We start from the raw sequence: 20,096 nt of genomic DNA, 5'->3' as shown, positions 1-20,096 counted from the left end.
ATTGCCCCTATAAAATCTGTCCCTCCAAGAGAAGGTGATGTGCAGAGGCTTAAAGGAAACAACAGTGGCAGTGACCCCAGGAGCCATTCCCTCTAACCTGGGAACCCTAATCCCAGATGCCTCAAAGAAGCACTAATTACCAAGTGTGCTGTGCTAGTGAAGGGTATATAGACTGTTAGGGAGATGTTCCTAATTTGAATCTCTGTAGATGTGAACAAGCTCTCTCTCTCTCTCTCTCTCTCACACACACACACACACACACACACCCCTGCAATATGGAGACAATGACACCAGCCTAACTAATAGAGTTGCTGCAAGTAAGGAGTTTGAGCATATGGCAAAAGTACTAAGTACTGCTATGCAACAGAGAGTGAAGGGCACTCTGCGCATGCTTTTACACATGCCATGATTGAGGTCTTATTCTAGGGCTCAAATAAAGCCCTGTGGGTGCCTGAGGGTCTGTGAGTAGGGCTCAGGGGTTAGGCCAAAGGGGAAGCAATGGGGAGTGTAGCAGGAGGATTAACAGAGAGCAACCAAGTTCAGTTAAATCCTGACGGCTTTTAGAAAATAGCAAGCATAAATCCAGTCTCCACCACCACCCTGGATTGCACAAAGTCTGCAGGACAACATCCTCACTTTTATGGAACAATTCTGGCAAACCCTCATTTTGGCAGCTGCCAGCTAATCTCTCGTTAAGATCATGGGGCGTTTGTCAAAGACCCTGCCAATGAGGCTCACAGCAGGGCGCCTGCGGCTCTGTGCCAGGCCTTCCGTGGAACCCTGTGCAGGAACGTTGCTGACATCCATGCAGAACTGTAAACACGGGCAACCTCACCCACATGCCTTGAGAGCAAAAACGGTGGGGGGGGGGCAGAGCAAGCAAGAGGGAGGGAGGGAAACCTATATATAGCCCAACAGGAAAAGTAAGTGTCTCCCACTCGGCTCCAGCCTCTTGGCACCCATGGATCCCAATGGGGCCATCACCCTGGCGTTGCTCCTGCTGGCTGGCCTTTCCTGCTTGATTCTGTACCTGAATGGGAGCCATGGGGGAAGGCAAAAAAAGGGGATGCTCCCCCCGGGCCCAACGCCACTGCCACTCCTGGGCAACTTCTTCCAGTTAGACCCCAAGGAAATGCACCGCTCTCTAGAGGAGGTAAGAGACAGGGCCTCTTGCGCTCCAGGGATTACTGGAGGGTTGGGTGGTGGGAGTAGGGGTGAATGGGAACTCCTGGACTGTGTTGCACAGGCACATCTACACAAAATTAGTTTGAAACTGGTTTAGCCATGATGGCTGCACCCAGGAGCCCTGCGCCTCTTCCGAGTGCCATCCTGACTCTGTGCCAGCCTGTCTGGGATCAGAGCACAATGCAGCTTTCGCCTGGCTCCTCAGCCTCTTCGCAGCACCGGTGCTCAGCTCTGAAATGCCCCTTCCAACCCTACTATTCTATAATTCCATGGCCTCCTTTGCTACTGTTTCTAGAAGGCTACAGGGAGGTGTTATAATTAACCCACCCCACCCCACTTTTCCACACACACACCCATAATTTGACAACTGAACCAGACTCTAGTTATCTGGGATCAGGGGAGGGAGGTTTGGGGGGCAGCGCTGCCTAAACAGATTGGGCAGCTGACCGCTTCATCCTTCTGATTTGGGCAGTTGTGAAATGGGCTGGGAGGTTGCCTGGGAGAGGGAGTGTTGCCTGGCGGGGCTTGCATGGGCACTTGGGAAGCCACTGTGGGCAATCCAAGAGGTGAACCCCAACATCCTCCATGACATGGCAAGTCCTGGCTCCAGCCTGAGTCTCTCCTCTTGGCTGTGCGATGCGTCTGTCTGAAGAAGCAATCAGCCTGAAACTCCCCATAATACTCCACGCACTGGATTTATGGCTATCGTCCATAAAAGGCTTTGACAGAATAAATGTATTGGTCTTTAAGGACTTCAAAGGCCTTTGTTGGTTTAGCTACAATAGACTAACATGGCTCCCCTCTGGTCACCCGGCCACTCTGGGTGATGTACAACAACACAAACAGTTTAAAACAATAAAATTCCACATTAAAACATCGTATTTCTAAAAATACCCTAACCCACCCCAAATGCCTGCCTGAACAACCATGTTTTCAATGTGTGGCAGAAGCTCATTTATGAATTTATAACCCTTCCATCCCAAAAGGGAGCCTCTGAGCATTTCACAACAACCAGGTCACAAAACTGTAAAGCAATAAAATGATTTAAGAACAAAAAGCAGAGCTGCAGCAACACAATGCGGAAGAGCAGCCAAACCTGAGCCGGAGTGTGTCCTTGCACAATGCCCTTCTAAGCCACGTCTTGACCTGGCCCCCCAAAGTGATCCCCCCAAAGTGATCCTCCGGATCTCTGGGCAAACAGTGCAGTGGCCTTGTCCCTGGCCCCATTGCTCTGTCGCTCTGGCTTGGCAGGGCAGGAGGGCCACTGCACCACATGCTAGACCAGGGGCCTGGGACAGGGCGCCTCTGGCTCCCAACCGCAGGCAAAGTCTCCTTCCCAGATCCAGGAGGTGCTGAGAGATGGGTTGGCTGATGCGGCCCTGAATGCCCTTCTCACTAATCCCACCTGTGGGGTCATGGTTGTATTCAGTGTACTGAAAGAAGGGCTCTCTGCACATGCTCACGAACCTCTTCTTTGTATTGCTGCTTCACAAGTCACATGCTTGGGCTGGGACATGGAGTGTGGGTGCAGAGACCATGCATACTATCCTCAGATGTGGGGAGAAGGCAGTGCCAGGGACTCTGCGGTTCTCCTTCTTGCTCCTGCAGGGAAGGCTAAGAAATGCCAAGACGCAATTACTGGATTTCCACTAATCCTCCCTCCCTGTATGCATCATGAAACTCCAACGCCCTCTTTTGCTGCGCCCCAGAGAGGAGGTATTGGCGAAACTCTGCACCCAGCAGGAGGGCCGGATTAAACTCCCAAGGGCAGCTGCCTCCCTGCAGGAGCCAGTCCCTTGCCAACGCTCCCTCCCAGTGGGAGAGGGCCAGGCCATTAACGAAGGCTAACCGGGCACAGCTTACGCGTCCCACAAAGTGCCAAGAGGTGGGACAGCCTGCTTGCTCACAGCAGTCCGGAGCAGGAGGTGTTGGGCGCGGGCCTGTTCCTCCCAGACTTCCAGGGTGAGAGGGGCCCTGGGCCCAGCTAGCCCGCCCCCGGCTGGATGCAGGGAGCCCTGAGCTGGAGCATCTGCCCAGCCTCTGCGTGAAGACCTCCAGCGAGGGGGAGCCCACCACCCCTCTAGCTGCCTGTTCCATTGCCAGACTGCTCGTAGGGCCCAGACATTCCTCCTGCTATGCAGCCAAAATCTCCCCTCCTGACACTTACGCCCAGTAGATCCAGTCCAGCCCTCCGGGGCAGCAGTGAACAAGGCTCTGCCCTCTCCTTTGAGAGAGCCCTTCTGGGGGTTGAAGAGCGCTGTCATGTCCCCCCTCAGTGTTCCCTGATGAAGGTGGGAGAGATGCCTTTCTCTCCCTGGCGCATGCTCATGTTCACTTAATGTGGATGAATGACCTCAGAAGACTTATTAGTGACCGCTTCATACTCATACAGCAAAGGACTCCTGTTCTTGTGCTGGTGGATAGAATGGGGTTTCTTGTCCGGGGTCTTTTAATGTGAAACTGCCATACACTGAGAGCCAGTGTAGTGTAGTGGTGAGAGTGACGGACTGGGAGCCGGGAAATCCGGGTTCTAGTCCCCACTTGGCCATGGAAGCTCACTGGGTGACTTGGGCCAGTCACAGACTCTCAGCCCAACCCACCTCACAGGGTTGTTGTTGTGAGGATACAACGGTGAGGAGGAGGATAATGTAAGCCGCCTTGAGTTCCTTGTGAGAGGGAGAAAGGCGGGGTATAAATGCAATAAATAAATAAATAAATTCTTGGTTCGCTCACTTTTTATGGGGCATCCACATGACGCTGTCTTCCAGTCACTGTCATCCTGTGCTTCCTCTGTGGCTCTTCCTACTTCTTTCAGAAGAACAGGGAGCACAATCTCCCCTGCTGTCGATGGCCTTAGCGCAGCTCTTGGACTTCTGAAAGTGCCAGGGGTTGGCGTGTGCAGCGATGGATGGGGCGGGGGAGCTTATTGCCATTCAGCACACCGTCAGTGTTGTCTTCTCAGTCTGCACCATTTTATCACCCCCTTTTTTGAAATGAGTCTTTGAATTAGCACTAAAGCACTTTTCTGGCTTAAAAAGTTAAAATATCTGCACAATAGTGCATAATGAAAGAGCATTCTAGTGTGAGCTTGAAAAGGATTAAAAAAACACCAGCACAGGCCCCGTTGATTTGCGTGGGGAAAAGCAAAACCGGGACCCCCGGAATGGCTGGTGGGTGCAACGCCCACCACGCAGCAAGCGCCCAAGAGTCACTGCTGGGGGGTGCGCCTTTGTCCCTCACCAGCCATTCTGGGGGCGGCGGCGGCAGGAGCCACCACAGCAGCGCACGAGGGGCGCCGCTGGTGTGGCCGAAGCGCGCGCCACGCTCGCGGGCGCAGAGGCCGCGGCGGCGGGCGGGCGCTCAGGGCGGAGCGCGCGCCGGGCGTCTCTGCCGGAGGCCCCTCGGGGCTGGGGGAGGCCGAGGGCGGGGGCGCCCAGGCGAGGCTCTCGCTGCGCAATCGACTGCCTCGTTCGCAGAACGGGGGGGGCAGCCGGCGGCGCCTTCCGTTCGGCCCCCCGCCCGCTGCTTCTTACCCCCAAAAGCCCGTCGAGGAGGGGAAGGTGGCAGCGCCGCCCGGGCCTCTTGGCCGCTCTGGCTCGGGGCCCCCCATCTGCAGGCGCCCGGCGGCGGCACACAGCGCGGCGCGGCGCGGGCCTCTCCCCGGCTCGGAGGCGAGGTCGCGGAGCTGCTGCCGCGGAAGAGCGCCCGCGGCTGGCCTCCCCTCGTGCGCGGCTCGCGTTGCTCGGGCGAAGCGCCTGCGGCGGCGGGGAGGCCGCGCGCCTGGGAAGCCCCGCCGCGCGCTTTCCCGCGCCGCGGCTCCCCAGCCGCCGCCGCCGCCGCCGCTCCCGCCTCCCCTTTCCCCCTGTGCAGCTCGGCAAGAGGTTCGGGCCGGTCTACACCGTCCACTTGGGCTCTCGGCCGTGCGTGGTCCTCTGCGGCTACCGAGCCGTGAAGGAGGCCTTGGTGGACCAGGCGGATGACTTCAGCGGCCGCGGGGAATTCCCCGTGTTCCACCGCTTCACTCGGGGCAACGGTACGTAACGCGGCAGGCGCCCTCCGCGGCCCTGCGCAGCTCCCGCTCGAAGACGCGGGGCCGCGGGAACCGCCGCCCGCCCTCCGTCAGCGCCTGCGGAGGCAGGCGCGCCCGGCCGCCACGCTGGGATGCCCCGAACCTCCGTTGAAGCGGGGGTTATGCGTGCATCCGCATCTGTCCATTTAAATCGGCGTATGCACATTTTATGCAAATCAGCCCCCTCTTGTTGGGGTGATTTATAAGAGTCCGCCCTAAGAGAAGAGCCCCCCGTGAGGAGCAGCCGGGTGAGGAGGCAAGGAAGGGGTCTCGCGCTGTGGGTGCGCGGTCATCCCTCTGGGAGGGGCCAGGGCGGAATTCGGTGCTGCCCCGCAGGAGCGTTCATTGGCCAGCGGGCTCTTGTGCCGCTCCTGTCCGTCCCCATGGAGCTTGTGCAGGAGAACCTCCCAGCGGTGGCTTGTGCCCTGTCTCCTGCTCTGCGGCCTTGAACGGCGTCCCAAGGCTGCCCTCCGAGGCTACCACGGCCTCACCTTGCCTCCTGGCTGGGCTATCTCAGGGAAGGCTCAAGGTAGGCATTGCGTCCTTGGAGAGAAGAGTGATGAAGCCCCCAAAAGGGAGAAGGGTGTCCAGCCCACATCCCCTCTGTGCCTCACGCGCAGGGCTGACGGGCTGCTTTCGCCTCCTGCAGGCATCGCCTTCTCCAACGGGGAAAAGTGGAAGGTCCTGCGTCGCTTTGCACTGCACACGCTGAAGAACTTTGGGATGGGGAAAAAGAGCATCGAGGCCCGAATCCAAGAGGAGGCCCAGTGCCTTGTTCAAGCGTTCCAAACAACTGGCGGTGAGTCCCGATTCCAGAGCAGAGTTTAGGGCTGCCAGATGCCAAGGAAGGCCGGGAAGCTCCTGGACTTGAACATTGGACTGGCAGAGAGGATTTTGGCAGGAGCAGCCCCTCTTTGGCCTGGCAAGCTGCGTCAACGCCCCCCCACACACGTGCGCACACACACAATAGCCCATCCTTTTGCAGAACAGCTACACATGCAGGATGCCTGCTGTTGTTGTTCGTAGCTGATAGAAGAGGTGGGAATAAGGAAGGCAGGACCCAGCCTCTTTGTACACAGAAGGGCCTGCCCAAAGGCAGGATTGGTCTGAAGAATGCTGCTTTGCACCGGGGGGGGGGGCAGAGCCCTAAGCAATCTGAGAGGAACCCATTTCCTCCTCACAAGCAGTTACTTATGCTGTCCTTGCCTGGTGTCTTTAGGGTCCCCAAGGAAGAAGCCATGCTGGCACCCTCAGCACCACCTTCTCCCCCTTTCCTTTCCCTCACAGGGGCTCCCTTCAACCCCATCAACCTCGTTTGCCGTGCTGTCTCCAATGTCATCTGTGCGGTGGTTTTTGGCCACCGCTTCGACTATGAAGATGCCCACTTCCTCACTCTCCTTGACCACTTCAATGAGAACTTCAGGATCATGAGCTCCTCCTGGGGCGAGGCAAGTCAGGGCAGCACGGTGCAGGCTGGGAGTGGGCTCTCGGGGACCCAAAGGCCCAATGGCGTCTCTGCGGCTGAGACGGATTAACGCGCGGCATGGAGGTTGCTGGGCAGGGGCTCTTTCAATGGAGTGAAGCAGGATAGGGGAGCCCCTAATTAACCCCCTCCCCAAGGCCCGCTTGGGCAGGGTAGGGCAAGCCGTTCAGATGGAGTGCTGCCAAGGAGAAGGCACTGCACAGCTGTTCTGGATTTTCTGCAGCAAGGGAAAAGACAGAAGAAGAGGTGGGGGGCAGGGGAGGCTTACTGGTGGACGACCATGTTGGAATCCCCAGTAAAATTCCACAAATCAGGTAGGACAGTGGCGCCATAAAAGCCTCGTCTGGAAGCACCCAGCCTCTGTTGAACCTGTTCAAATCAACTGGCTCTTTTGAAAGCCACTGTCACAACAGTACGGGCCAGCTTTTGGAAGATTCTCTCACGCTTCCTTCAAGACCCTTTTTAAAAACACATCTACTGTGTGGCGCAGAGTGGTAGGCGGCAGTATTGCAACTGAAACTCTCCCCACGACCTGCGTTCGATCCCAGCAGAAGCTGGGTCCCAGGTAGCCGGCTCAGGTCGACTCAGCCCTCCATCCTTCCGAGGTCGGTGAAATGAGTACCCAGCTTGCTGGGGGAAAGGTAGTCACGAGTGGGGAAGGCAACGGCAAACCACCCTGCTACAGTCTGCCAGGAAAACGCCGGCACAAGCGGTGCCCCTCTAGGGGTCAGTAATGACCCGGTCCTTGCACAGGAGGAACCTTTCCTTCCTTTCCTACCTTGTAGCTTTGCAAATGTACTCATTTCATAGGAAGGGCCGTAGCTCAGGGGCAGAGCAGGTCCGGCTTGTGGTCTTCCTGGGGTCATCTGGGTGGTCACTGTGGGAGGCTGGGCCAGATGGACCCACTTGGGTAGGATCCATCCTCAGGGCTCTTCCAATGTTCTTAGGTATATCAAAGTCTGTGGGGTGTTGTGGGCTTTGTTTGCAAAGATGACCATTGTGGTTGTGCCTCATGCCTCCTTCGCTTCCCTTTTCCAGCTGTACAACATTTTCCCCCATCTCATGGACATCCTACCGGGGCCCCATCACCAAATCTTCCACAACTTCGAGAAACTGCGGCAGTTCATTGCCGAGCGCATCATCTGGCACCAGAGAGACCTGGACCCCAACAACCCCCGGGACTTCATTGACTGCTTTCTCATCCGCATGGAGCAGGTACTACCTCACACACACCACAATATACACCACCCACCTGAGGTACAGAACACTCAGCCATCACAAACCAGGATCCCTTCTGCCTTATTTACTGATTTCTTTTGAATTGCATCCTGCCCTGTCATGAGGTCTCAGGATGGCTAAGGCCAGTTTGTTACAGATAAACTAAAACCAATCAAAATCAATCAATAGGGCTGAAGGGAACTGCCTGGGGCCCTGAGATTGGCCTCACAGGCCCTGCTTTCTAGGACCAAGCCTGTTTCGCAAGCTGCCAGGAGCCCTATTCTGCAGTGAAACTGCCAATCCGCTGGGAAATGAGGCACTCGGAGGCCTGCCCTTAGTTCCTCAGCAGAATGGGGCTCCCAGCAGCCCACCAAACAGCCGCCTTGTTTCCCAGCAGAATCACTGGGATTTCAATGGCAGTGGCAGCAGTGCCACTCAGTGGTACTGAGTGGGGATTGCACAGACGACCATGGCAGGCCACATGTGGCCCACACCCCTGCTTAGAAGGTTTGCAGTTAGCAGAGAGGGAGACCACTTAAATGTACCTGGGGGAGGGGGGGGAACCCTGAAAGAATGCACATTTTTCAGAACAACAAAATCCCACACAGAACAACTGCATCTCTGAATACGGCGGGGGGGGGGGGAGCACTTCTGCTTCCAAGTGGTCCAAGATCAGGCCCCTGAACACACCCCAGCACCGTCCCTGCCAGCTTCCCTCTCTAGCTGCATCCCATCTGGAAGCGGCGGACCTGGAGAGGAAGAGAAGCTGTGATATTGCCAGAGACTTTGAAAGGAAACTGGCAATCTAGGGGAACAAGTTGACGTCTGCATGACAGAAGCTTGACCATCAATCTCGGCAGGGGAGCAGCGAACAGCCATTCATGGAACCGGCTGAGCACCCCTTTGCCGGAGCCTCACACCGCACGGGAGAGGGGCCCCAAGTGTCTGTCCCGAGGGGAACACCGTCTATGGCCCGGTCCCAAAAACGGAACGGCAGCCCGAGCAACTCTTTCCGAACTGCCTCTGCTCCTGCCCCTTCCAGGAGAAGCAAGACCCGCTGAGCTATTTCCACATGGAGACCCTGGTGATGACCACCCACAACCTGTTCTTCGGGGGCACCGAGACGACGAGCACCACCCTCCGCTACAGCTTCCTCATCCTCATGAAACACCCTGAGGTGGCCGGTGAGGGACAGGAGGAGGCGGGAAGGCACGCAGCGCATGCGCCAGGGTCATCATGGCATGAACACACACAGAGGGGCTGTGGGTCTGTGCTAGAGCCCTTGTTTGTACACAGAAGGTCCCTGGCCCAACGCCACAAGCATCCCAGCTGCGACTGGGAGAGACAGCCAGTCTGAGTCCCAGGAGAGCCCTGCCTGTCAGTGGAGACAACACCGAGCGAGATGCACCCTCCTCATCCTGGCTCAGCGTACGGGCAGCTTCCAGTGTCCCCACACATGCCTGCCTCTGTAGCCCAGGGCCTCTCTGCTCATTCCTGTGGGAAACAAAGGCCCAGTCTCCTGGGCATCCCAGCAACATCTCAGTCACAGACCTCTGCATAAATTAGAATGGGGGAGGAAATGTCAGGCAAGTGAATTACTGCCTTGCAATTTCAACTTTGGGTTGTGAGCAGGTCTGACCTGACTACACCAGCAACTGAAGTCACATCATGCAAGAACCAGAAATCGGCCTGTTGTCCCAGAGGCACACGCAGCGTATGTTCTGGCGTGCCCCAGGAGACCCTAGCACCCGCTTCTTCAATAGTGTGGTGCAGCTGCTGCAGGGAGCCAATTTCCCTGGATCGGATCTGGGGCCGGGAAACCCACCAGAGTGAAATCCGAGCCTTGCCACCAAGTTGTGTATGGACACATCCCTTTCCCACCTCCTCCTCCTTCCATCTTGTCTCCCTGCAGCTCAGGTCCGCCAGGAGATCGACCGAGTGGTCGGGCCCCACCGCACCCCCTGCCTGGCCGACCGCAAAGGCATGCCCTACACGGACGCCGTCATCTATGAGATCCAGCGCTTCATCTCCATCCTGCCCATGGGGCTGCCTCGCGCCGTGACCAGGGATACCCCCTTCAGGGACTTCCTGCTTCCCAAGGTGAGAAGTCCCTCAGGCCAGCTGGTGTGACCTGAGTCTGTCTGCTTTCTGGCTCCCACTCAGAGTTGGCATAGGTGTGGACAGATGGCAAGCACTCTTGTTGGGGACTTTGGTGCTGCTTCTTCAGGAGAGAGGCCTTATTCCTGGACGTGCACATGCTCTTCGTGTGCAGGAGTGCACCTCTCGCACAGAAGAGCATACTCAACAAAGCCAGGGGCTGCTTCTCTTCTCTCTTTAGGGAAAGAAAGCCTACATCCTGAACAGGAACAAACCATTCAGAAATAGGAATAATTACTTTATTATTAAAGATGAGCCTCTATTCGTACTGATTCCTTCTCACTTTAAAACTTTTTCTGAAAAGAGCAGTTAAAACACATTAAGGGTATACTTCCACTGCAGCCCTAAACTGGGCAGCAGCAGTCATTCCAATTTCCTAGGGAACATGGGTGTGTGAGCGAGCGCTAGAGAATACTCAGCACCTCACCAACTACGGTCCTCAGTGTAGATGTGCCTTAAATCCACCTTCCCCAGCCCGGCGCCCTCCAGATGTCTTGGCCTGCCAGTGGCCAGGCTGGTTGGGAATGATGGAAGTTGCAGTCCAACACATCTGGAGGGCATCAGGCTGGGGAAGGCTGCCTGAAGTCTTTGTTGAACTGGAGAAATGCTTCATACGAACACGGTGTGAGAAACGCCAGCGCCTGCCCTGTTCACACTTTCCAGATGCTTATATGAGCCCCTTCCTCCATTTGCCCGCTTGCCCCCCGCGCTCAAGCCCTAACCCATCATCATACCCCCCTGAGATGCTTATGGCACTTTTGAATTTGCAAATTGCTTTTACAAATTGCACTGGGTTCTCACTAATACCTACTGGATGAGGGCAGTGGGTCACAATTATTCCCATCAGGCAGCAGGGCAAAAGGGAGAGTGAGGTACCAAATGTGGACTGTGGGAATGCTGGGGACATAATATACCTCGCCTTCAGCAAAGCTTTTGACAAAGTGCCCCATGATATCTTGATGAGCAAACTGGCTAAAAGTGGGCTTGATGAAACTACTGTCAGGTGGATCCACAGTTGGCTACAGAATCGGACTCAAAGAGTGCTTCTCAAGGGGACCTTCTCAAGCTGGGGAGAGGTAACGAGTGGGGTACCGCAGGGCTCAGTCCGGGGCCCAGTGCTCTTTAACATTTTTATTAATGACTTGGAGGAGGAGGTGCAGGGAATGCTGATCAAATTTGCAGATGACACAAAATTGGGCAGGATAGCGAATACTTTGGAAGACAGAATCAAAATTCAAAGTGATCTTGATAGGCTGGAGTGCTGGGCAGAAAACAACAGAATGAAATTTAACAGGGATAAATGCCAAGTTCTGCACCTAGGAAAAAGAAACCAAATGCATAGTTACAAGATGGGGGATACTTGGCTCAACAACACTACAAGCGAGAAGGATCTTGGAATTGTTGTCGATCACAAGCTGAATATGAGCCAACAATGCAATATGGCTGCAAAAAAGGCCAATGCTATTTGGGGTGCATTAATAGAAGCATAGCTTCCAAATCCCAGGAAGTACTGGTGCCCCTCTACTCAGCACTGGTTAGGCCTCATCTGGAGTACTGTGTCCCGGTCTGGGCACTGCACTTTAAGAAGGATGCAGACAAGCTGTGGGGGGTGGGGGAGAGTACAGAGGAGGGCAACGAAGATGATCAGGGGGCTGGAAACAAGCCCTATGAGAAGAGACTGAAAGAACTGGGCATGTTTAGCCTTGAGAACAGAAGACTGAGGGGAGATAGGATAGCACTCTTCAAGTACTTGAAAAGTTGTCACGGAGAGGAAGGCCAGGATCTCTTCTCGATCATCCCAGAGTGCAGGACACGGAATGGGCTCAAGTGACAGGAAGCCAGATTCCGGCTGAACATCAGGAGAAACTTCCTGACTGTTAGAGCAATATGACAACGGGACCCATGACCTAGGGATTCAGTGGGCTCTCCCACACTGAAGGCATTCAAGACGCAGCTGGACAGCCATCTGTCAGGGATGCTCTGACTTGGGAGTCCTGCATTTGGCAGGGGGTTGGACTTAGTGGTCTTGTAGGCCCCTTCCAACCCTACTATTCTATGATTCTGTGAAATACCTTGAGTTCCAGATAGGAGGCAGAACTTCAACCTAGCTGTCTGTCTGCAGAGCACCAAGGCAGCCCATCATTCCCCTTGGCTCTCCCCTCCCTTATTGTCTCTGTTCCTTCTCTTTCCTCTTTCCTTCCAAAGTCCTAACCACCCGCTTCTCCCTCCCACGCTCCGATAGGGCACCAACGTGATCCCTTTACTGAGTTCCGTCCACTATGACCCGACCCAATTCAAGGACCCAACTTCCTTCAACCCAGCCAATTTCCTGGATGAACAGAACTCCTTCAAAAGCAGTGATGCATTCATGCCCTTTGCCCCAGGTAAGGAAGGGGGGTCTCAGTATGAGGTTCCTTCTCCGCCCACCCCACAATTTCGACAACAGAGAAAATGTTTACATTTGGCAAGAGTGGTTGCTGCTGGTAATGCTCCAAACCAGGGTGACCAATAGGGTCAGGAGCTGAGAAACAGCCAAAGAGAATACAAGCCAGAGAAGAAGGGAACACACCACAATGTGTGTGTGTGTGTGTGAGAGAGAGAGAGATTTGTTTGCTGAATCTGCATTCATCACAACAATCCTACTACCGAGCCAGACAGTGGTCCATCTCTCTGAGCCCCTCCTCATAAAGCCCCCCCCCCCCTCACCACCATCATCCCTGCAGCTCAGAGGCAGGTTGCAATCGAAACGCGCACCTGAAGCAGCCAAACCGGGTTTAGGAAAAACGGCAGCACACACCAAGGCCAACGGAACTCTTAATTCTGAGCACTGCAAGCCAGCCCAGGAGAGAAAGGGGCTGCAGAGCTTCCAGAGTGGCTGTTGGCAATTCTGGACTCAGTGTAGTAATGGACAGAACCCACAGGCAGAAGCAGCTGGTGCCACATTAGCCAGGAACTGGTGTCAAAGTCCCTTCCAAAGACAAAGACTGGCCTGAGAGCCCTCAAGGGAGGTTGGATGGCAGGGGGCATTCCCAAGAGCCCTTCGCCAAGATTATCCCCATGGTATAATCTCCTTTTTGCTCCTTAACATAATTTGGGCACGAAGCCGAGGTCATTCATTGTGAATGAATTACTCCAGTTGACCCTTTCGGTGCTCGCTTGTGGGTATGGAGGGAAAAGGGAGTAAAACTTCTGCAGTGTCTGTGGGTTACAGAACTGGATCACGGACATTATTTGGGATTAATTCTTGCCGAGTAAAATCAGTATGATTTGTAAAATTGCTGCTGTTTGCAAGCAGCAGGGCTGTAGCTCAGTGGCAGAACACTTTGCACGAAGAAGTTCCAGGTTCAGTTTCTTACCTCCAGGTAAGGCTGGGAAAGAAAGACCCTGCCTGAGACCTGCTTCTAGTCAGTGTGGGCTGCCATTCCCCAACCTGGTGCCCTCCAGATGTTTTGGACTACAACTCCCAACATTCCCAACCATCAGCCATGCTGGCTGGGGCTCATGGGCGGTGGGGAAGGCTGTTGTAGACAGTAACTGAGCTAGGCACAAGCCCCTTAACCAGCCTAAGTGTTCAGCGGGGGCACCCGGCGGGGGGCAGTTCATCTGGTTTGCAGGCCTTTTGAAGACAAAATTGTAACTTTTTTTTTAATTGTTTGTAAAACAATTTAGGGGGAGCAGAGAAAATTCAGGGGGGGCAGCTCCCCACCCCCCCGTTAGCCCAGCCCTGGTTTCAGGCACAGCTAGGCGGACCAAGGGCCTGGACTCAGTATAAGGCTGCTTTCTTGGACACAGCAGATGGTAATTTCGTATGTTCAAGCAGCACATTGGGTAAAGCTCAGTGCAAAGATCTCTGGCATCAGGCCTGGAAAAGGCAGATCCGTGTAGGACAATACTGGAACGCGATCAGGCTGCTTCCTATTACTTCAGCCGGGGGCGGGAGATGGCCCCCCTGGTGTGACCAGCGGGTCAGGGAGTAAGCAATGCTGTCCACAGAACCAAAGCAACAAAAGGCCATTCGAGAGTGATGGAATAGCACCCTCCCCTGCAGGGTTGTAGGTTGGGGAAATACCCCCGAGGGGAGACCTCCTAGGGGTCTCATGATGCAGGGAAAGAGAGAGAGAGCTGCAAAGTGGGCAAGAAAGGAGGAAAAGATTTTAGAGCGCTGTATGTATGTATGTAGAAGGTTTCAAGACCACACCCTCTCAAGGTGGCTTCAAGCGCATCGCATCAGAACACAGGCATGGTGGCCTCTCTTCCCGCACGCACGCACGCACGCACACACTAACGTTCCTTTCAATCAACACGCGCCAAGGGGCACCCCTAGAAGCCCCATCACCAAACCTGCTCGAGCCTTGCCTGGAAGCAGTGCCTTTTACCCGAGCGAGCCCTGGGGCCACGTATGTGGGTCTGGTGGCGGTGGGCCACCAGCAAAGGGACGGCATGGAGTCCATGCTCTTCAGACACGCTCCAGAGCAGAGTGTTGGCACTGAAAACAGAGTAATGGAGAGCTGCGTTTTGTGGACTGCCTTAGAATGCAGATAACTGGCTCAAAGGCAGCATCGCAAACGCCTCCCTCATTAACGAGCAGGGCGCCTGACCCCCTCACCTTTGCTTCTCTGCTCCTCACCTGCAGGCAAACGGATCTGCCTGGGTGCCGGGCTGGCCCGCATGGAGATCTTCCTCTTCCTCACCACCCTCCTGCAGCATTTCACCTTCCAGCCCCTGGTGCCCCCGGCAGAGATCGACCTGACACCGCAGTGCACTGGCCTGGGCAACGTGCCCCGCCCGTTCGAGTTCAGAGTCCTCCCTCGCTAGCTCTGGGAGGGACACAGACACAGAGTCAGCCAGCTTTGCCCCCAGACCCCTTGAGCCAGGGGAGGACCCAGGAGAGCCTCAGGGCTGCACAGCACCCACTCACTTGCCGGGGATCCTGCCAGGGCTGTCTGTACCCCACCCTTTAAAGTGCATCCAAATTCTGCACCAAGGGAATCTGAAGTCTGCACCTGGCGTATATTATGCATATGTGGGTTTCTCTGACTTTGCATAACTTATTCTGCATTCTGTAAAAGTTCATTCTGCTTCTGCCACTCATTAGGGGCAGGGAGCAGTGCAAGGCACCAGAGCCCCCCACCCCACAGAACCCCCAAGCACGGGAAATCTTACTCAGCTGTGCCTTCTGAGATTTCAGTAGGGTGCCCACATGCTTAAAAGCCAATCTTAGCCCCCATAAGGGCTAGCAGCTTGGCTTTAACAATGAACAAAGGCCACTGTTATAATGGGTAGCAGTTGCATCCAGCATGGGGACTGCAAGGGGGCTGGAGGTGGAGGCGCCAGTGTGGAGGTCGAGGGGGAGGAGCCTCCGCGAGCCCAATGGATCTCGTGTCATTCTCAATAAAGCTTCAGTCGCAGCTGGCCTCTGTCTTTCCTGGCCTAGGAGAGCACTATCAAACCAGCCACAATTCTGAGAAAGTTATATTCTGTGCCCATGGCCGCTGGCACGCCTGTGCTGCATTCATGCGGAAATGGAATCACGGCACGCGCACTGTCCTTGCTAAAACCCACTGATCCCTGCTCCCCCACCCAAGGCCCAGGTGCCTGCACCTCTTCCTCCCAAGGAGCCCCTTTTCCAGCGCATGACAAGAGAGAGGAAACTTGGTCCCATCAGCACTGAAGAGCAAGGCCAACGCGTGGGCCTAGAAGGAGCACAGGGCTGGTCTCTCCACGCCCCTTTCCAGCACAATAAGGGTCAGACTGGATGTGATGTTGGATCGGATCCCACAGTTGGACCTCGCCATTTCTTTCTCTTTATTACAAGCAGCCGTGTGGGTGGGGGGACCCATTTCCCCTCATTTAAATCCCCCAAAGCTATTGGCTGTGAGGGAGGGGGAGACGTACAAGACAGGCACCTCCTCTTTTTCCCCACCGTGGGCAGTAGCACCTTCAGGGAGGGGCAGCTTAAGTCAGTGCAAAAGGAAATGGTCCAGAAGGCTTCCGCCACAGTCCTGATCCAAATCGGCGGGGTGCACTTGGCCTGAACTGGGCAGGGCGGCAGGAAGACTCCGGGTTTGTAGCACAGCAACATTCAGGCCCGTGGCACCAAGCACCAGGTCATGAACCATGCAGCTTCCGCTCGAGGCAGGCCTGTTGCACTCTCCTGCCAGCTGCCAGGCAGCGTTCCTTCCCAAGGCCTCATGAGGACAGCTGGCCAAGTTAACTGCCGCCCAAAATGGGGAAGGAAGGCGACTGTGCGGCGCTGGCCAGGGTGCGTTCGCTGCTGCCCTGATCCTCCGGCTGGCAGGGGGCTCCACTGGCCGGGTGAGGAAAGTGCCCCTCCCCTTTCAGCATTTACATGTTGGGGTCCAACGTACAATCAGGAGTCAACATGACTTCCTGAAGCTGTCACCAGTTCAAGAAATCTGAGCTGATTAATTCCATGAGTTGTAATTGATTAGTTGTTTATCAATACATACATTGGAACATGAGTAAAAGTTAGTCCTGGGGGGGGGGTGTACTTGCTCTGCTTTCCCATGATGCCTGCCTGTGTCACAGCAGGTGCCATCTTGGGAGAGGCCTCCATGAGCTCTGACGCCATGGGGGGCCGGGAGCCACTCTTGGAAGGAGTTGGTTGCCACCCACGGCTTTTGGGGCTCACTGTATTACATACATTTTTTTTAAAAAAAAGGTGCCTGATTAGGGACTTCTTGTTAACTCAAGGTGGGGAATCGTTTGGGCTGAGGGGCCACATTCTCTCATGGCTAACAGTGGCCAAAGAAAAAGCCACTCTCTCTCTCTCTCTCTCTCTCTCTCACACACACACACACAGTGCTTCTTCACATGGAAGGGGGCTTCTTTTTATCCTGCTATTGTGATTGGTTACTCATGGAAGTTTGCGGGCCCTTTAGATGACGTCGTCTACCTCCAAGGCGTCTCCTGCAATAAATGAACTTTATTCCGTTTATTAAAAGATTGGAGATAATGACTTATCAAATTACCACGCTTGAGTTCTGCTTGAATTCCCTCCGTGGAAAGCAGAAAACCCGCAGAAAGAGGAGCTAGGCCACAGTGCCATCTAGTGGCTACATAATGGAACATATGGGAGACTCGGGGAAAAGGAGCAGGGAAAGAAGTGTGTGTCAGGGGAGCCCGTCATGATCCTGCATTTAAAACGGAAGCAGAAAGCCCCCTTTTAAATGCAGGATTTTAGGCTCGTGTAGAGCTGTTCAGAGTAAGAGTTCAGAGGAATACACTCTGAATGTTCAGAGGAGAGCCAGGGCCTGCAGAAGAGGCCACCACCACCACCGGGGAAGGGGCGGGCCTGCTGCTGCTGCCGCCGCCGCCACCACCACCACCACCAGGCCTTCCCGGTGGACTTCTGCCTGGCAGACTGCCAGTCCCTGCAGGACCAGGCCCCCAGGTACCGAGCCAGCTGTGCTGCTCCACCTGCCCTCCCTGGAGGGGCTACATAAGCTGGCTGGCTGAGGTGGCCTGGGAGAGCCAGGGCCTGTAGGAGAGGCCACCACAGGGGAAGAGGCACGCCTGCTGCTGCTGGGCCTGCGGCGGCTGCCGCTGCTGCCACCGCCACCACCACCACCACCACCCGGCCTTCCCTGTGGACTCCGGTCTGGCATTATTTTTAAGGGGATTTTTAATTGTTTTGTGTGTGTGTGTGTTTTCTTTTTCTTGGGGGATTTTGTTGTGTTTTTAGGGGTGGGTAGCCTGCCTGATAGGCGGGAGCGAGGGGGCATGTGTCCACCTGATGGAGGCAGTGGGGGGAGTGTTGGGGGCCAGAAGATACCGAGGCTGGGCGGCAGGCGCTGGCGGAGTGCCAGGGGCAGGCCATGCCGGGTAAGGGGAACAAGGGAGAGATGTGTAGTATCTGTCCCCTGCTCCAGGCCTGTCCAGAGCCAAAGGATGGCTGGGGGAGGCGTGACCCCATCTTCTGGCCTTCGTTTGCTGCTCTGCAATGCCAGGTCTGTTACCCAGAAAACCTCCCTCATCCATGACATGATCCTGGATGAGGGTGCAGACCTGGCATGTATTATGGAGACCTGGCTGGCCGAGGCTGCAGCTCCAACCCTTGCAGCCATGTGTCCAGCCGGATTTTCGTATGCACAGCAGCCGAGGGCTGGGGATCGGGGAGGGGGAGTGGCTGTTATCTACCGAGAGTCCTTGGTCTTCACCAGACCCCCTCTCCGGGAGACCAAGGTTGCTGAGTGCATGTACTGGAGGTTGGGCCCGAAGGGCAGTCTGGGGATTCTGCTCGTGTACCGTCCACCCCACGGCACGACTGACTCCCTGGCCGAGGTGCTTGAGGTGGTCTCTGATGTGCGTGTGCAGTCCCCTAACTTACTGGTGTTGGGGGACTTCAACGTACATTCGGAGGCCATCCTCACAGGAGCACCTCGGGACTTCATGGAGACCATGGCCTCCTGGGAGCCGCACACTATTCTAACTGGGCCCACCCATGTAGCCGGTCATGCACTAGACCTTGTGTTTGTTTCTGGAGAAGTGGGGAGTGATCTGGAAGTCAGGGGTATATCCACCACCCCCTTGTCATGGTCAGATCACTATCTGGTGACATTGGACTTCTCGGTTCCACAACCCCTCCGCAGGGGTGGAGGACCCATTAAAATGGTCCGCCCCAGGCGTCTTATGGATCCAAATGGATTCCTGAACGCGCTTGGGGATTCTCTGGGGCACGCCAACGGCCACTCGGTCGAGACCCTGGTGGGTGGCTGGAATGCCGCAATCACTGGGGCATTAGATCAGGTGGCTCTGAAACGCCCTCTCCCCCTGAACAGGGCTCGGACTGCACCATGGTTCAATCCGCGGTTACGAGCTCTGAAACAGGAGGTGAGATGGCTAGAGCACCGGTGGCGGAAGTCTCGCTCCAAAGACGATCAGACACGGGCTAGAGCTGTATCTTCAGCCTATCACGTGGCGTTGAAGGCAGCAAAAAAGGAATATTATGCTGCCTCCATCGCGTCTGCAGAGTGCTGCCCCAGGAGGCTGTTCCAAGTGGTCCGGAGCCTGGTCGGTCCTGTGGCTCCGGAACCACTGGAGCATTCTAAGGCCTCCTGTGAGGCTTTGGCAAGGCACTTTGCAGATAAAATTGATCAGATTAGGTGTGTTACTCTGCACGCTGTGGATACAGTTAGTGAGCAAGAGGCGGCCTGTGGCAAACCGGTTTTGTGGGATCGGTTCCAGCTTCCTCCTCCTGATGAAGTGGACAAGGTGCTTTCATCTGTACGGCCGACCACCTGCTTACTTGATCCTTGCCCATCTTGGCTCATTATGAGCTGCAGAGAGAGACTGGGTGAGGGGATCAAGGCGGTGGTGAACGCCTCCCTTGAGGAGGGAGTGATGCCATCAGCCCTCAAGGACGCAGTGATAAGGCCGCTCTTAAAGAAGCCCTCCTTGGATCCTCAAGTTTTGAACAACTTTCGCCCAGTCTCAAATCTGCCATTTTTGGGCAAGGTGATTGAGCGGGTGGTGGCGGTGCAGTTGAAGGCACACTTGGAAGAAACTGATTATCTAGACCCATTTCAGTCGGGCTTCAGGCCTGGGCATGGGACAGAAACGGCCTTGGTCGCCTTGGTAGATGATAGGAGGAGGGCTCTGGATAGGGGTGAATGCTCCTTCCTTGTTCTCCTCGACCTCTCAGCGGCTTTCGATACTGTTGACCATGGTATCCTCCTGGACCGCCTGGAGGGGTTGGGCACTGGGGACACCGTATTGCGGTGGTTCCGGTCCTTCCTCTCCGGCAGGTACCAAAGGGTAGCACTGGGAGAGGAGGTTTCGGACCCATGGCCACTTACTTGTGGGGTGACACAGGGTTCCATCCTCTCCCCGATGCTATTTAACATCTATGTGAAGCCGCTGGGGGCTATCATCAGGAGGTTTGGGGTACGGTGTCATCAATATGTGGATGACACGCAGCTCTCCCTCTCGTTTAAATCTTCACCAAGGTTGGCCGTAGAATCC

The 20,096-nt window shown here is 55.5% G+C and overlaps 1 protein-coding gene across 1 annotated transcript; it reads left to right on the top strand.

The window, feature by feature from the left end:
- The first annotated feature begins 931 nt into the window (after positions 1-931).
- Positions 932-17,098, top strand: LOC146337420 (cytochrome P450 2F2-like). Its single transcript, XM_084814561.1, has 9 exons — positions 932-1,153; positions 5,056-5,218; positions 5,904-6,053; positions 6,542-6,702; positions 7,776-7,952; positions 8,998-9,139; positions 9,868-10,055; positions 12,355-12,496; positions 14,746-17,098. The coding sequence occupies exons 1-9, from the start codon at positions 962-964 to the stop codon at positions 14,925-14,927; spliced, it is 1,497 nt and encodes a 498-aa protein (XP_084670687.1). The 5' UTR covers positions 932-961; the 3' UTR covers positions 14,928-17,098.
- Positions 17,099-20,096: the final 2,998 nt, after the last annotated feature.

Source organism: Heloderma suspectum, chromosome 10, assembly GCF_057233095.1.
Source record: "Heloderma suspectum isolate Gila_16-S chromosome 10, 16-S_ref, whole genome shotgun sequence".
NCBI classification, from domain to species: Eukaryota; Metazoa; Chordata; class Lepidosauria; order Squamata; family Helodermatidae; genus Heloderma; species Heloderma suspectum.
Note: the sequence above shows the minus strand (reverse complement) of the source record. Positions and strands in the feature narration are given on the sequence as shown.

Excerpts from the sequence above, each read along its gene's own strand:
- LOC146337420 (XM_084814561.1), top strand. The coding sequence starts at position 962 with ATGGATCCCAATGGGGCCATCACCCTGGCGTTGCTCCTGCTGGCTGGC. Across the intron at positions 6,054-6,541 it reads AGCGTTCCAAACAACTGGCG|GGGCTCCCTTCAACCCCATC; the intron begins GTGAGTCCCGAT and ends TTTCCCTCACAG. Across the intron at positions 12,497-14,745 it reads ATTCATGCCCTTTGCCCCAG|GCAAACGGATCTGCCTGGGT; the intron begins GTAAGGAAGGGG and ends CCTCACCTGCAG.